Source organism: Trichoderma ghanense (assembly GCF_004382785.1).
Source record: "Trichoderma ghanense strain CCMA-1212 chromosome Unknown scaffold_0, whole genome shotgun sequence".
NCBI classification, from domain to species: Eukaryota; Fungi; Ascomycota; class Sordariomycetes; order Hypocreales; family Hypocreaceae; genus Trichoderma; species Trichoderma ghanense.
The window spans coordinates 3021555-3037085 of record NW_027395663.1 but is presented as its reverse complement, the minus strand read 5'-3'; the positions used below and the strand labels follow the sequence as shown (position 1 = coordinate 3037085).

The following is a 15531-nucleotide window of genomic DNA, read 5'->3' as shown; positions in this document are numbered from 1 at the left end:
CAACCTGGTTCGCGTTTGGGGTGTTTCGCAGCAAAGATCGCACAGAAAAGCAAAAGCCGAGAGAAGCAGTGAAGAAAAGAAAAGCTTAGAGTTCCATGCCCATGAAAACCCACTGCTTGCTAGTCACGTCCAAGTCCTTGGCCCAGTGATCCAGCGTGGCCATGTCGAAGCCAACCCACTGAAGGCTCTTGACCAAATCACGAGCGTCATCCGCAGGAAGTCGGCGATCAAGGCAAGCAACGATCTGACTGCAGGCCAAGGGACCGTCGGCAAGCTCGATGAGCGCCATAAGACTAGAGAGATATAGTTAGTATGAATGATTCTCTTCTGTCAAAAGGTCCGGAGGGATGCAAAGACTTACGCCTTTTTCAAGTCTCTTCCTAGCACGCCTTCAGTGTCGAAGAAGACGAAGAGGGACTTCTCCCTCCCGTCGTCTGCCACAAAGGCGCGGAAGCTTGATCCGCCGGCGTAGTCCCAAACCTCCATCCAAGCGTCGATCCGCGAGCCTGCCGGAGTTGCGTCCGGGCTCTGGTTGAATGGATCCGCGAGGTGGTTGTCTGGTGGCGGCGATTGCAAATAAGCACCTGTCAAGCCGGAGCCATGGATAGACAGGTTCCTCTCACCAAGGAACACGGTCTTCATGGTCTCACAGAAGAATCTCTCACATTCTTCCCTGATCATGAGTGCTGCCCCCCCTCGTCGCTCCAGGCGGCGGCCTGGAATGTCGCGCTTCTTCTGCTTAGGAAGAAGCGCGAGCTCGTTGGACGAGGTCAATGCGGCGAGGGGGGGACTTGACGGAGGAGAAGGCAGGCCTGAGGAAGGAACCTCAGGAATACCACTCCGCCCCTGAACAGAGCGTTAGCATCATGGCCTTGCTGTATCCAGAGCCATCGGGTGGGAGAATCCAAGACTTACCTGTGACCCCCGTAGTGCAGTAGTGGAGGCCCTTGAGGTTGGCGGCCGAGTCGACAATGTAGCAGGAGGCAAGGACGTTGACACGGGCAGTCAGGTCCTCGCCATAATTACTACTGTAATTTAAATTGTGGTTACTCATTGGCGACATTGTTGCGGGATTCCACGGTGATTGCTTGGGAAATAGGTGTGTTTTTGGACGAAGTGATCGAGATACCGAGCCGTGGGCTAGGTCGACTGAGGGTGGCGAGTTTTGGAGGTGCTGGTGCAGGAAGCAGCGGATCGTTCAGTTGAGAGCTGGTTGAAGTTGTTAAATTGCGTTGCTTTGATTTGGGACTCTCGAGCGGTGGTGACCGGGTTCGAATCGGCGATTCTAGTAGTCGTTGTGTGCTGGCGGTGCTGGTGAAGCTGGTGAAGCTGGCTGTTTTCTGCTGGCGGAAATCGGGCGGGAGAAAAAAGGGAAAAGAGGAGCACGGGAGAAATGCGGAAGTGGTGTGCACTTTAACCAGCAGCTTGCCTTGCTTGCGTGCTCTGCTGACTACGCCGCCCGGGCCCAGCGCCTGTGTGTCCAGTGCGTTATTGGCACGGTTCGATGCTTCCAGGCTGTTCGGCAGGGCGGGTTGGCAGGCCGCTTACAGCGCTCCAGCGGCGCGCTCGGGGGGTTGCAGGTGGCCTGTAGCCGGTCGCGGCGGAGTCGAAAGGTCCAGAAGGACGCTCTGGGTGCCAATCAGCCGGATTGCCAAGCCCACATGCTGGGTCGCTGATTCACGTCGTGGGGGGGTGTCTGTGCACACTGTCTTGGAGCGCACAGCCTGCGTGTGGCTGTACAGTGCGACCGTCTCGCGATGTTTGTTTGCCGTCTGCGGCCCCCGAGATTCCGTGGTTGAATGGGCTGTTGGATGACGAAATCCTCTCTTGGCAAGACCGTGTTGCATTGTACTGTATGCTGTTGGTCAGCCATTGATGCTGCGTACCAGATTCAGGCTTTTTGGGTATGACAGACAGTATGTGCAAAGAGATTGATTGTGAATAGCGTCAAGATTGGTAAAGGCGCTTGTACATCGCTTCAAGCGGCTGAACAAACTTAGATGTACTTTGTACCCCTGGCCAGGCATTAAAAGACCTTGTCCAGCTCCAGCCGTCTGACCGAGGGACAGGGTGAAGTATATCAGGAAAAGGGGCAATGGCCAGGACACCCATTGATCCTGATGATGAATCCGTACTGGCCCTTGCGCTTTTATGAAACCCGTGGCTGATGCCGTATGCTAGAGGTATCAGGATGGCACTGATAAGGTAGCTTTAGGTACCTCCTACTCAACTACCGTACCTACTATCACGTACGACCTACAAAGCAAAGCTCGTGATTGTCTGTGCACTTCATCTCGAGTCACAGACGCCAGAGGCACTTTATCTTCCCGAAGCTGTCGTTTGAGTCGTTTGAACCTCGTCTCCAGACAAGTATGGACTTGTTTGCTGAGAGAACGAACATGACAGTGAGACACCGTGGGACACAATAACCGCTTCTCTTCCCGAAGCCAGCCCAAAGATACGTTAACGGGGAGAGGAAGCTTAAGGCGACAAAAGAGAATTATTCGCAGCTACAGACACCACGGCCGTCTGCATTGCACGTCTTCATGTATGCTATAACCGCTACTTACATCCTAGGTAGATGGGCCCTGTATCCATCTCGCTACCCAAACAACTTATCGGGTATAGATTTTAATAAACCCTCCGAGGCCCAGTCATCGCAAGGCATATATAATAAACAAATGTGCCAAAACCCTTTGCTCTGGCATATGCGCCCTGACTAGACCGTAAACAAATACAATGCGAAAAGTGAAGAGGAATGGAAAACCAAAGCAATCGACCAGAAAGAAGGAAACAGCACACCCCCGACTCCTCCATCTGCTCAACCATGTCTCGCACTAAGACTTGCAAAGGCATCTGGGCTGTGCCGCCCGTTCGTCCAAGCCATGTCCATGCCCAGATTCATGCTCTCTCGACTGATCTTACGATCCGTCGCAAAGGGATCTGGAGACACTGCCGCAGGGCCACTCTTGACGAACGGGTTGTTGGTTCCGGCAACTGGCTGTGACGGGCTCAGAGGTGACTGCGCCGGAGCCGCCGCAGGCTGCATGGTCTGCATGGGCATGGGTCTATCCTCCGGGATGGTTGGCGGTTGTGCGTGCGGGTTGGTGTCGGAGACCATGGGGCGGGCTGATTGCGGCTGGCCATAGAGCGCGAGGATAGACGCCTTATCCTGACGTTGAGGCTGGTAATACTGGTGCTGTTGCTGTTGCTGCGGTTGCTGCCCATAGAACTGCGGTTGCTGCTGGAGCACTTGCTGGGGGTACTGCACGCCATTGTTCAGAAAGGGATTCGTTCCGGTCAAGTGAGGTTGAAGCGGCGTCGGGGTCTGGAACATTGTAGGCTGAGACTGTTCAGGAATCTGGGTGAGAGAAGGCGATGATATCCTCGTCGGCGATCGAGTGAAGGGATTGTTCGCATATGTCGCCGGCTGGTTGGTGTTGAGGGAGAGGCTTTGCTGCGGTGCCTGCTGCTGGAACGGAGAGGAAGACGGAGCCTGCGAGAGGAACGGGTTGTAGCCCGTCTGCTGAGGTGCCAGAGGCTGCGCGGCGGGTTGAGGGTACGTCATGCTGTTCTGGAAGCTCAAGCCCTGGTATTGTTGAGGAATCGGGGGAGTGGCCTGCGCCTGGTGGTACATTGAGAACTGATGGGGCGACGTAACGATTCCTCCTGTATGATGGGGAAAGAGAGGTTGAGCTGCCGGAGATAGGCTCATGTTCTGGAATGCCTGCGTGACAAGACTGGCCTGGTGAGCGGGATTCCCGTAGGGATTCGTCGAGTGGATGAATGGGTTGTTGGTCTGAAGCGTCCCGGTGGACTGAGCCGTCTGGGGCTGGGCAGGCGGGAACATGTCGAAGGGGTTCGTAGACGCTGCCGATGCCGTAATTGGTCGTCCTGGCGCCGCTTCCTTCTGCGGCATGCTCAGACCTAGGTTGAGACCCCCGGTATTCGAGCTTACCGGCGTGAGCGACCTCGAGGTGCGCAGCGTCCGCTCGGCTGTTGGCGCCGGTCCCGGCGATCTGTCGCCTTCGCCGAGACGGACGAGCGCCTCTACAGCACGCTCCAGATTGCCGTTGACTCCCTTCAGAATAGCCGTATTTCGCTGGTCATCCTGGAAGCCCATGTCTCGTAGTCGCGCAAGCTTCTTGTCTGTGTCGTCCTGGCCGTAGTCCACGGTGGCTCCAAACACCTTGGACTGCTTGTTCGCGTGGTTCGTTTGGTTTGCATGGTTCGGCGAGGAATTGGAGTTGGCGAGCTCCTGCGCAGCGGCTGCTTTGGCCTCCTTCTTCGCCCGTGATGACAATGGGAATATCGACGACGCCGACCGGAATCCGAACTTGGAGTTCTTGGGCGGGAGTGGTGGCGGCGTGCCTTCATCCAGCTGCGGTCTCTTCAGCTTCCCAGCCTGGCCAGGGACATTGTTGATGTATTTCTGCCTGATAAATCTCTCCATTGCCGAGTCTGCCTCGTCCACGTCGATGGGGATCGACGGCTTCTTGTTCTCGGGGTTATATATCTTGTTGGAAGCGGAGTTGCCGACCTTTCGCATGTTCTATAGCCAAATCAGATGAGCTTCGAGCACGTCTAATATTCATGAAAGGGGATGGCGCTCGCTCACGTCGACTTGTTCGTTCGTCCACGCATCCATACTCAGCGACTTGACCTTGGATATGTGCGTGCCCAGCTTTCGATGTATCGCGGCACAGCGCATGCACAGAAAGACGCCCAACTGCAATTGCACGGGTTAGCATGTACCATCTCGGGTCGCAGCGGGGATGACCGGCACAAAGGGTCGTCGAGGAAAGGATATCGTACACTCCATGATGCCCAGCCTGTCACACGGGTCGCGGTTAGCAAACGGTTGCACGACGAGCGCGAGCAGAATCGGAAGTGCATGGTGCATACCTGGGTTCCGCGCGTGACAGTCGGCGCACTGGTCATTGCCTGGCACCGAATGTACCAGCTCCTGCAGAATCGCCTCGTTACGCGCCTGCTGGCGCTTGCTCAGGGTGCCCGTCATGACGCTGTCGTGGCTCTCGGGCGAAGTGTTGCTTGTCGACCAAGGCGAGCGGAGCGGGAGCAAATGCGCGCGTAAAAAGGTTCAGGCGCTGGCACGACCGGGGTGCTCGTCTATATCCAGGTACCGTAGGCACAAGTATCCAAGCGATTGGAGACCCAACCGGGCCTGTTCGATTTTCTACGCCTGGGCTCCAGCTGTGTGTAAGATGAGGTTTGGCAATCAGACCAGGGTCATGGCGACGGACACGGGCGAGGGGCCGTGCGGCAGAGGGACGAAACCGAGGATATCGCAGCTGGCAGACGACGGAGAAGAAACAGCAAGACACGAAAGAAAACAACGAACAGCCCAAGCAGACCACAGAAGAAAAAAAAAAAAAGAGACGAGGCGAAGGCGAAGGAAGTGGTGCTAGCGAGACAAGCGATTCATGGGTGTTGCGATTCGGTTTGTGACTTATCCACTGGGGAAAAGGAGAAGCATCGAATCAGTACCCGACGTTCGCCATTATAGCCCGCAGCTGCCACAAGACCAGCGACAGCGCCACAGCGCATTGTGGGGAGGGGCTAATTACAGGTGTTTCCAGAGGCGCTCCAGCTGGCCCAGGCCCTGCAGACGCCCGTGCTCAGGGCCTGGCTCAGCGCTTCAGCGGCGTCGATGGATTCTGGCAGCGTCGGGTCTCCTGCGTCCCGTATTTCAGCGCCAAATGGGTCGGGTGCAAATGGAACCTGAGAGATTGAGACACCAGTCGCAGTGGGGTTAATCGATAAGGCTGCAGCTTCCACACCACAGTTCTGGAGGCGAGGAACGTGGACGCCGTGTGCGGATGAATCAAAGTTGAGGCCAGGAGGAGCAATACGACGAGATGTGATGCGATGCGATGCCCTCGGTCTGATGGGAGCAAGGGAGAGACGGCTGGCCATCTCACGAACGGCTTGGCGAGGTAGTGACGATGTTCTGGCTGCAGCGGCTGCCTCGCGGTAACACTGGAGTGCTGCATTGCCCATGCGTTAGCAGACGTAGCACAGCAGGTTTTGGACACATCAATCCGTGCTGTCGTTTGATTCACCAGCACAACGGCGGCCTGTTGATGACCTCACTGCACCGGAGTCTTTTTAACTTGGCCTTGAGTTGGGGATCATGCTCGATATCGAATAACCGGAAAGCCCTGGCCGCAAGGCTCACTGGTTCATCTTGCATCCGATCTCCCTCGGATTGCATCGCATCCTCTGGCTCTCGGAACTCCCTCCACTGCCAGCCACCGGGATAAACCGAGACCGACTACCGACATGCTTAGTAGTTATCGCTATTACTACGCAGATTAATGAACTCTATCTCTCAGACTTGGCTCGTCCGCCATCCCTCCCGTGTCCCCAATCCGAGGCTCCGGGCTTGCCGGACCACCGACCTCCTCTAGTCGGCACGGAGTACAGGTTAAGCAACGTCCGTGGATGAAGTCGGTCTCACTTTGCCTCCTGGAGTCTGGGCCTCGGTCCCCTTGGCCGTGGTGGTTGGTGCCACTGACGCAGGGGACAACCGTAAGCCAGCTGCCAGACGTTACAGCTGCCCTATTACTCGATCGATTACAAAGGAGAGAAATAGAGGACTGGTGAATTCCCCGACGATTCCCACACGGGGAATTTGTCAACAGCTGGCCGAGGCGTCGGATGTAGCCGCAACGCTGGCCGTACCTTGCTCCATCGCCCAGTCCGCCGTTTGCCTGGTCCGGTTTTGTGCTGTCACCGTCCGAGCCCAGCCGCCGACAGCGCCAGACGCAGGCCTGGCCTTGGGGGCATTTATATAAGGGAGGAATGCCCGGCAGTTGGACCACGATGCTGACCACCGCGCCAACTGCTCCTCCATGCACGACCTAGTCTGCATGGTCTGTATGACCTGGATGTCACCGTCGTGCACAAGAGCTTACTGAGCTGCGCCGCAGTCAGCTGGCGGGGGCGGGATTTGGACCCTGGACCTCAGCCACCCTGCACCGAATCCTCACCTGTGCTCCCAAGACTAACACAACCCGCTGCTAATAAAAGACCCCCAGCCACAGCCCCCGTGCGGCTGGTACCTCCCGCTCGTACCGGGCGCTCAGGCAGCTACAGTACCTACCTGGGCCAACCACGCCGAGCCCGACAGCTGATTTAACGTGGTCTGTCCATCTCCATCGCCAGCATCAGCTCCATCTCGCTCATTCCTCACCTCCTAAAAGCCGCTCCTCAGCCACACGCAATCTCACCTCCTTACTCCAGCTCGCTCGCTTCACCTGCGCGTGTGCTTCCACCGACGATTCCGACGGCAAACCTCCAGCATACGATGGACTTGGAGCTCTAAACTACGAAGCCTGTTTCGCGACCTTCTGCTACACAACCGACGCCTCGAGGCTTCGCCGGACACATTGAGGAGCAATGGCGGGCATAGAGAGACTCGAGGTCCACAGCAGGGTATGTCCTTTCGAAACTCAAACTCTCCTTTCCTCAGATACCACAGGCAGGAAACAAATGGCTTACTGGCATCATGCAGTCCTACATTGTCCGATGGGTCAAGGTCGAGGAGGGGAACACCCTCTCCTGGAGCGTACAACCACACAAAAAGTCCATGTTAGCAGACCTTCCTCCCATGCGAGCCAATGTGCTCCGCTGTGGCCTGACTGACCGTGTGATCCTCTAGTAACTTCGGCATTGTCAAACACCCAGGCAGCGGAGCCACGGGTCTCTCTTCTTCGGCCGGCGACGATATACACTCTCATACCCCTCAGACCCAGGAAGTTGCCGAGGGCAAAGCGAGCCGTTTCGCCAAGAAAGATGTCACGGCGCAAGAGTTGCTTTCTAGCAAGGGCTTTATATCGATAAAATGGTTCGGGAAGTGCGAGGCGGATAAGGTGTCCATGGGAGCGTACGATGTGCCCCCTGGGCAGACGGGCATGTACGGCCTGGTCTTCGACAACACCTTCTCCAAGCAGACTTCGAAGACGGCCACCTTTGTCGTTCTGACGTACCCGACCGGGGCCGCTCCGCAGAGCGCCAACCACCTCCCGAACTTGCAGATGCCGAATGCTAGCCAGACCAGCTTGGGCGTGCACGGCAGCCCGCCCCATGAGGCGGATCCCGCTGCCTCTGTGGATAGCTTCCATAGCCACCCGAGCAAAGGCCACGCGCGTACCGTGTCCGAAGCAACCATGCCAGCCAACTACCACGTCGGAACGCTCTCGAAGAGACGACGGAAGAAGGGACAGGGCTATGCTCGCCGCTTCTTTTCCCTCGATTACTCCACCTGCACCCTGTCCTACTACTACAATCGGAACTCTTCTGCTCTGCGCGGAGCCATTCCCTTGAGCTTGGCTGCCATCGCTGCCGATGAGAGAAGGAGGGAAATTAGCATCGACTCCGGAGCTGAAGTGTGGCATCTCAAGGCGCCCAACGACAAGGAATTCCAGGATTGGGCTCGGGCTCTAGAGAAAGCGAGCAAACTGGCCCGAGGTCTGGAGAGCCAGCCGCAGCAGCCGAAGCTTGGCCTGCAGGTCGATCATCGCACTCTGAACCCAGACAACAACAACAACAACAACACCACCACCGCTGCCAGTCACCAAGCGGGTCGGGACGAAGAGGTTGAATGGCAACAGGTCGAGACTTTGGTTAGCCGTGTTGTTGGAACTCGTGATGCACTGCGTCGTCTGACCAAGGAGGTTGCGGCGTTACCGAGACCGACGTCCTCGTCGTCACATCACCTCAATCCTTCGGGAAGTGCCATCGACGACAATGGCGATGGGGCGGAGAGAAAGTCGTTTTGGAAACGCAAGTCTAGCTCTTCAGTAGTGACCCCTCCAGGAGCGCGCCCGGACTCGGCGACAGTCGAAGACCACCATTTTGATCCGGATAGGCGCAAGTCAAAGGGCACAACACAAGAAGAAAAGTCTCTGCAGGACCATTGCGCGGCTTTGCTGGCTGACCTCGATTCCGTTGTCAGCGAGTTCACCGTTCTGATTAACAACAGCAAGCGCCGCCGATTGCCGGTCCCCAAGTCCGCCGAGGCCGCATCCCGCCTGAGTCTGGACACGATTTCGACCGGAGAAGAGTTCTTTGACGCGGAAGATGCCACGAGGGTTGTCAAGATTGATGCCAGCGACGATGAGGAGCCACACGAGTCGGAGGAGGTCGATGATGCCTCGTCGCACGACAACTCGTCCATCTCGTCTGTCGAAGAGGAGGAGGTGCGGAGCGGCGGCGCAAACGCTCTGTTCCCTGTCAAACCGAAGAACCTTGCCCCCTTGCCTCTCGACGTCACTCCCAACCGCAGGACCGGCATACCGCCCGCGACGGTGCTCCCCCCCAGTTTGATTGCGTTTGTCCGGAAGAACGTTGGCAAAGATCTTAGCACCATCAGCATGCCCGTTTCCGCGAACGAGCCGATCTCTCTCTTGCAGAAGATTGCAGAACAGCTGGAATACGCGCAGCTCCTGGATCAGGCTGCCAAGCGCGGATCGGTAGCCGAGCGACTGCTGTATGTAACCGCCTTTGCCGTCTCACAGTTTAGCAGTGGTCGTGCCAAGGAGCGAGCCATCCGCAAGCCGTTTAACCCCCTGCTCGGAGAGACGTTTGAACTGGTGCGCGCGAACAAGGAAATCCCTGGCGGCTTCCGCTTGCTCGTGGAGAAGGTTCAGCACCGACCTGTCAAACTGGCCATGCAGGCCGACTCGGCCAGCTGGTCGCTCTCGCAATCTGCCGCCCCGGGTCAGAAGTTTTGGGGCAAAAGTGCCGAGATTACGACTGATGGACGCGTGAGAGTCGTGCTTCGCCTGGCGGACGGAACCGACGAGCTCTACTCGTGGAACATTGCCACGATGTTCCTGCGAAACGTGGTCATGGGCGAGAAGTACGTGGAGCCGGTCGGGACGATGAACGTAGTCAACGATTCGACCGGCCACAAGGCAGCGGTCGAGTTCAAGAGCAAGGGCATGTTTGGCGGGAGGGCCGAGGATGTCAGCGTGGAGACGTTTGGGCCGGACGGCGGCAACCTGGGCACCGGGCTGGTCGGTACCTGGACTAGCGGCCTCAAGACGGCCGGGCTTGGGAAGTCTGGCGGCGAAGAGATTTGGCGTGTCGGCAGCATGGTGGACAACCCCACGCAGACGTACGGCATGACGGCGTTTGCAGCCTCGCTCAACGAAATCACGGAGATTGAGAAGGGCAGGCTGCCGCCAACCGACTGCAGACTGCGTCAAGATCAGCGACTCGCCGAGCAGGGTAACCTGGACGAAGCCGAGGTCTGGAAGGTCAAGCTGGAGGAAGCACAGCGTGCTCGGCGTCGTGCCACGGAGGAGCGAGGCGAGGAGCACAAGCCACGGTGGTTCGTCAAGGCGGAGGAGTCTCCGGAGGGCGAGGAGGTGTGGCGGATCAAGACGGGCAAGGATAGCTACTGGGAAGAGCGCGCGCGCGGCACTTGGACTGGCGTTGAGGATATTTTCAACGTGCCCGAGGAGTAGAGCTTTCCCGGGCACTGTTATTGCGTCTTTGGGTACGAGGCAAACGATAGAACGGGTTGAAGCCATTTAAAAAAGCCACGGGAGCATATTTGCCCTTTCACTCTCTGCTGAGAATTGGACCTAGAATCGGGAACAAGATGAGAATCAATACAAAGTATTACGACCTCCAGTGGCTGCATGCGTGTGACTGCGTCTACTGTATGTACTGAGAACTGCGATCCATTACGAAGACGATCCGTTGTTGATGCGGCGGCAGGGGAGAAACTGTCAGGTTCTTGGCAGATCGCAATCTGCATCTTGGGAAGATTGACCGTGGAACAAAAAAGGAGATGCTTCACCTTGGGGGCTCCTTTATCTCCCACTTTTGTCATACGGTGAGCTCTCGCGGTCACTGTAAGTACGAAGCAAGGTGAGCAAAGGGAAGGGCAAGGTGGATTGTATTCTGGCTCCATCTGTTTCATCTTGGATTGCAGTTCCGAACAGGGCGAGTTCCCGGGAGCTGTGCCATTCGGCGAAGGAGGGGAGGCGAGAGTGACGAGCATGGCAAGATCGTCGCGACGATGCAAATTTCCGCGTCTCGAGACGGTACAGTATGTAGATACGCATGGAGGTACCTGTCTATGTGCATTGAATACATGTAGTTCTCAAGTGACAAGGAGAAGAAGTGTGGACGGCCAGGGATGGAAGGGGGAAAAAAGCTTAGCGGCATTAACTCTGACCAACAAGCTTCAAAGTTCCTCACGTCAAACGGGGATTTCCTTGTTGTTTTTGGGTTGGGTTGAGCTGAAGATGGCGATGGCCCCTGAAGATCGAAAGTTGGGGTGGGTGTGCTTGGATCGGTGCGGTCAGGGGAGTTGCTTGTTGCGTGGTTGCTTGAAACGGGGATACTGTGCCTGTGTATGTTGTATGTACACGACGAGAGGGACTGAGGGTTATCTTTGGTGATTGCGTGGAGTTTGGGTGGTGGACGAAAGAGGGATGCCGAGGCGGGTTGTTGGAGATGCTCCGATAGGGTTGCACTTGTATGTGGAGTGATGCCTGTTGAATGTGGAAATGTGACTTGTGTGTGTGTTTTTGGGCCGAGATGATGCAGTGTATCACGACTTTTCCGGATAGATTGTCTGCCTTTCACACCTGGGTTGATTGCCTCAATGCCTCTATGAACTGCACTCTCCAGCATCAGTGATGATACCAACTCACGTCCACTCTCTCCAGACAGGACAAGGACAGACAGACACAGACAGTGCATGCGACTCCAAGATCCAAGCCGTACGGCTTCTCGAAGCCAAGACGGTGGAGAGTTGGACTCGGGGCTTGCGTGCAAAGAGGGGCGTGTGCAGGGGTGGTGCGGGAACAAATAACCTTGGAACGGCCTTGTTCGGAGCATCCACACACGACGACCGAGTTTCAGCCTGTTGGCCCCGTTCCGCTTTTATTCTGGAGAGGCTCTCCGTACAGTATCCAAGAGGCAATGAGTACAACCGTCAAGAGATGATTTCGAGGTTTGGCTGTGATTGCGAGCCGTCCTGTATCACGGCAGTATGGCTGTAGCTATTATTGCCGGCCTGGGTTTCAGATGGCATTCTCACGATAACAAGCTGAAAGGCAAAGGCAAAGGCACCGCAAGGACTATTGTTAGAAACGAAAACCACCAAGTTCAGGCGTGTGGATCAATGACGATCGGTATATGTCACCACACGCAGCGCGTTCCTTGGCTTGTGCCTGGCCGCGACAAAGCGATGCAGCCCTCTTCTCTCGTGTTAGCCGAACGCTCGTCTGGCTCAAGGCGCCCATTGGCTGCCGGTCCGGGGGCAGTAATACGAGCAGCAGCGGGCAACGCATCACGAATAGACTTTTTTTGCATGGCGCCGGGGAGAACAAATCGCATGTTGTTAGTTTGGTGGTGGTGGTGGTGCCTGGGGGGGCTGCAGCAGGATCAATTGAGTTTTTGTCTTTGCCTGCAGCTTTCACTCCTCTTGAGGCTCTCTCTTCTGTGATGAGCTGCAGCGGAGCTGAGCTGATCAACGCAACGCCGTCACCTGAGCAGGGCAAAGCAAAAAGAAAAAAAAGGGAGCGGGCAGTGCCTCACACACTGTCTGCCCATCCCAACCTCGTCCCTCGTCCTCACAGCCTCGCTCTCGCCGTCGGTTTGCCTCCCTCCCTCTTCCGTCTCCCTCTCCCTACATGGCAGAGACAACAAAACCTGAATGCACCGTACACTGTACTCGTACCCTCTACATAGATCACCAATGGTCCGCCAGCTGGCCGTTTCGTAGTGGCGCCAATCAGTGGACCGGCCACTTCGTCTCCCAGTTTCGCGGTGGGTTCGTGTGCGACGCTCTCGCGCCCAGCCATTGGAACAGCCGTGGCCCGTCTGGCGGCTTCGCGCTCGCAGCTGTGCCTTCAATGGCTCAGACGGGGATCGAAATCAAAATGCCATTGGGAGGCCAGTCACGGGCCCGCTTAATGGACCGTCCACAGGGTCGCGCAAGGATGAGGGAAAAGGGCAATCCAAATCTCGCCGTTGTTTGGTGTTTGTAATGTATCGATGCTATGCTATGCTATGCTACATCTCAGCTGTTGACCGGGCTCGACTGTTATGGAGCACCAGTAGCCTTTTTTATTAAAACACCCTCCATTCCAGCTGCCCTTTCCTGCCCTTCTTCTTCCTCCTCCCTCTTCTTTCCCATCCGTCATCTCGTTCCCGCCCAGAGGCTTGTTTTTCTTCCGACCAACTTTCTTTCTTCACTCGTTTCCAACAAGCTCTCTCTCGTTATCGCAGCATCGCCGCTGCTTCTTCTTCTTCTTCTTTCTCTCCTTCTCCATCGTCTTCTCGTTAGCCAGCCAATCCGTGGTACTACTATAATATCCTCGACTCGACTCGGCCTCGTGTGATTCAGCGCCCTTCCACTCTTTGCAGAGGCTCATCCTTCTATCCATACCGTTTGCCTGTGCTCGTCCGCAGCGCCAGTTTATCCACAGCGTTTCCATCCATCAGCGAATCGGTGACACCATGAAGGGACTCGCTCTTCTCTCAGCCGTTGCCGGCCTCGGCGCCGTCATGGCCACTCCCACGCCTTCCAAGAGCGATCCCCCTTCCAAGAGGGCCTCGCTGCCTGCCGTCTCGGCCTCTGGAAATGGTCAGTTTGAACAGACGAGGGCTGCCATCAGCATCCCTTGGACCAGATGATGATGATGATGGAATGAAACCGACTAACACGTCTGAACCTGCAGCATTCTGGGCCGATGGCAAGCGCTTCTATCTGCGCGGCATAGACTACCAGCCTGGTGGTGCTGCTGCCAACGAGGATCCCCTCGCTGACCCCAAGACTTGCCTCCGGGACATCAAGAACTTCAAGGACCTCGGAGTCAACACTATCCGTGTTTACGCCGTCGACAACTCAAAGAGCCACGATGAGTGCATGAATGCTCTCGCCGACGCCGGCATCTACCTGGTTCTGGACGTCAACAACCCGGGCTACTCCATCAACCGCAAGACCCCCGAGCCGTCCTACAACACCATGTACCTTCAGAGCGTCTTTGCCACCGTCGAGATGTTTGCCAAGTATGACAACACGCTGGCCTTCTTCTCCGGCAACGAGGTCATCAATGACGAGCCCGGAACGGATAAGTCTGCTCCCTACGTCAAGGCCGTCACTCGCGACATGAAGAACTACATGAACGAGCGAGGACTGCGCAAGGTCCCCGTTGGATACTCGGCCGCCGACGTCTCGTCCAACCGCATGCAGACCGCCATGTACATGAACTGCGGCAGCGACGACATGCGATCCGACTTCTTCGCCTTTAACGACTACTCCTGGTGCAACAGCGACTTCAAGACGTCCGGCTGGGACCAAAAGGTTAAGAATTTCACCGACTACGGCATTCCCATTTTGTAAGTGGCACCAGACCCGTTGCATTTTTGACAACCTGCTCATGCGTCTTTACCTAGCCTGTCCGAGTGGGGTTGCATCAAGAACCGTCCTCGCAAGTTCGAGGAACTGTCTGCCCTCATGAGCTCCCAGATGACGGGCGTCTACTCTGGCGGCATCATGTACGAATACTCCAAGGAAGACAACGACTATGGAATTGTCACTATCGATGGTGACTCCATCTCCAAGTCGGACGAGTACAACCTCTTCAAGAGCGCCCTGGCCAAGAACCCGACTCCCACCGGTTCTGGCGGTGCCGCCAGCTCCAGCCACGCTGCCAAGTGCCCGCCCAAGGACCCCAGCTGGAACGTCGACCCCAGCCTGGTTCCCGAGATGCCCTCGGCTGCCAACAAGTACATGAAGAAGGGTGCCGGCGACGGTCCCGGCCTCGGCGGCGACGGCTCTCAGAACGCTGCCGACAGCGGTACTGCCACGGCTAGCGTCACCGGAGGCACGGCTTCTCCCACCGGCACATCTGGCTCCCAGGAGACCGAGTCCGACAGCGCTGCCGGCTCTATCGCGCACGGCCCCCTGGACACGACGCCTTTTGTCGTGTCTGGCTTGGCCCTCTTCTTCACCATGTTTGGCACTCTTCTGCTCTAAGTGATGAAAGTCTCTTGTTGATTTGGAAGGATTTTCGTTCTCCTCTTTTTTGATAATGGAGTGGCCATGTCGACTCTGCGATAGACGGGCAGGCCCTGGTGTACGGTATGAATGGAATGCGGTTGGCCGTAATGTAAAGGCCGGCGAGTCTGGCTCTGCAAGGACTAGACGGGGACGGGAGAAATGATAATTTTACAGTCTAGGCTTTGGGGCCATTGTTTATAGGTGCACTGCCTCCTTTTTTTTATCTTCTTCAACATGGAATTTTTGGTCAATTCCGTCGTGGAAGTGAAGTTGCTTGTGTATGCTTCCCTTGGACGAGTGCCGTAATAATCATGAGCTTCCCCGGATTCGGGCGATTGGCCGCTGCCCCACTATTGCAGCTGTGCCTCGGCTTCGTTGAGTCCATGTAAGCAACGGCAACACGAGGTAAGCCGCGATGCTTTCAACAACTGCATCTTCATACCTCTTTCTGCACCTTTCTGACTTTCATTTTCATT

General features: G+C 56.4%; 6 protein-coding genes across 6 annotated transcripts; 3 read left to right on the top strand and 3 right to left on the bottom strand.

The window, feature by feature from the left end:
• Positions 1 to 85: 85 nt before the first annotated feature.
• CCMA1212_001037 (uncharacterized protein) lies at positions 86 to 1054 on the bottom strand (the record flags this gene model as incomplete). Its single annotated transcript, XM_073698477.1, has 3 exons — positions 86 to 293; positions 362 to 812; positions 1051 to 1054. 3 exons carry the CDS (start codon positions 1052 to 1054, stop codon positions 86 to 88), a joined length of 663 nt encoding a protein of 220 aa, XP_073563651.1.
• Positions 1055 to 2821: 1767 nt separating this feature from the next.
• On the bottom strand, positions 2822 to 5020 carry CCMA1212_001036 (UBA domain-containing protein 3; the record flags this gene model as incomplete). The annotated part of the gene is made up of 4 exons (XM_073698476.1): positions 2822 to 4552; positions 4619 to 4729; positions 4816 to 4832; positions 4906 to 5020. 4 exons carry the CDS (start codon positions 5018 to 5020, stop codon positions 2822 to 2824), a joined length of 1974 nt encoding a protein of 657 aa, XP_073563650.1.
• A 560-nt stretch (positions 5021 to 5580) lies between these two features.
• Positions 5581 to 6895, bottom strand: CCMA1212_001035 (uncharacterized protein; the record flags this gene model as incomplete). Its single annotated transcript, XM_073698475.1, has 4 exons — positions 5581 to 6000; positions 6200 to 6295; positions 6482 to 6561; positions 6706 to 6895. The coding sequence occupies 4 exons, from the start codon at positions 6893 to 6895 to the stop codon at positions 5581 to 5583; spliced, it is 786 nt and encodes a 261-aa protein (XP_073563653.1).
• Positions 6896 to 7422: 527 nt separating this feature from the next.
• Positions 7423 to 10496, top strand: CCMA1212_001034 (uncharacterized protein; the record flags this gene model as incomplete). The annotated part of the gene is made up of 3 exons (XM_073698474.1): positions 7423 to 7458; positions 7496 to 7614; positions 7685 to 10496. 3 exons carry the CDS (start codon positions 7423 to 7425, stop codon positions 10494 to 10496), a joined length of 2967 nt encoding a protein of 988 aa, XP_073563652.1.
• Positions 10497 to 13049: 2553 nt separating this feature from the next.
• CCMA1212_001033 (uncharacterized protein) lies at positions 13050 to 13391 on the top strand (the record flags this gene model as incomplete). Its single annotated transcript, XM_073698473.1, has 1 exon — positions 13050 to 13391. The coding sequence occupies one exon, from the start codon at positions 13050 to 13052 to the stop codon at positions 13389 to 13391; it is 342 nt and encodes a 113-aa protein (XP_073563655.1).
• A 118-nt stretch (positions 13392 to 13509) lies between these two features.
• Positions 13510 to 15031, top strand: CCMA1212_001032 (1,3-beta-glucanosyltransferase gel1; the record flags this gene model as incomplete). Its single annotated transcript, XM_073698472.1, has 3 exons — positions 13510 to 13636; positions 13731 to 14391; positions 14449 to 15031. The coding sequence occupies 3 exons, from the start codon at positions 13510 to 13512 to the stop codon at positions 15029 to 15031; spliced, it is 1371 nt and encodes a 456-aa protein (XP_073563654.1).
• Positions 15032 to 15531: the final 500 nt, after the last annotated feature.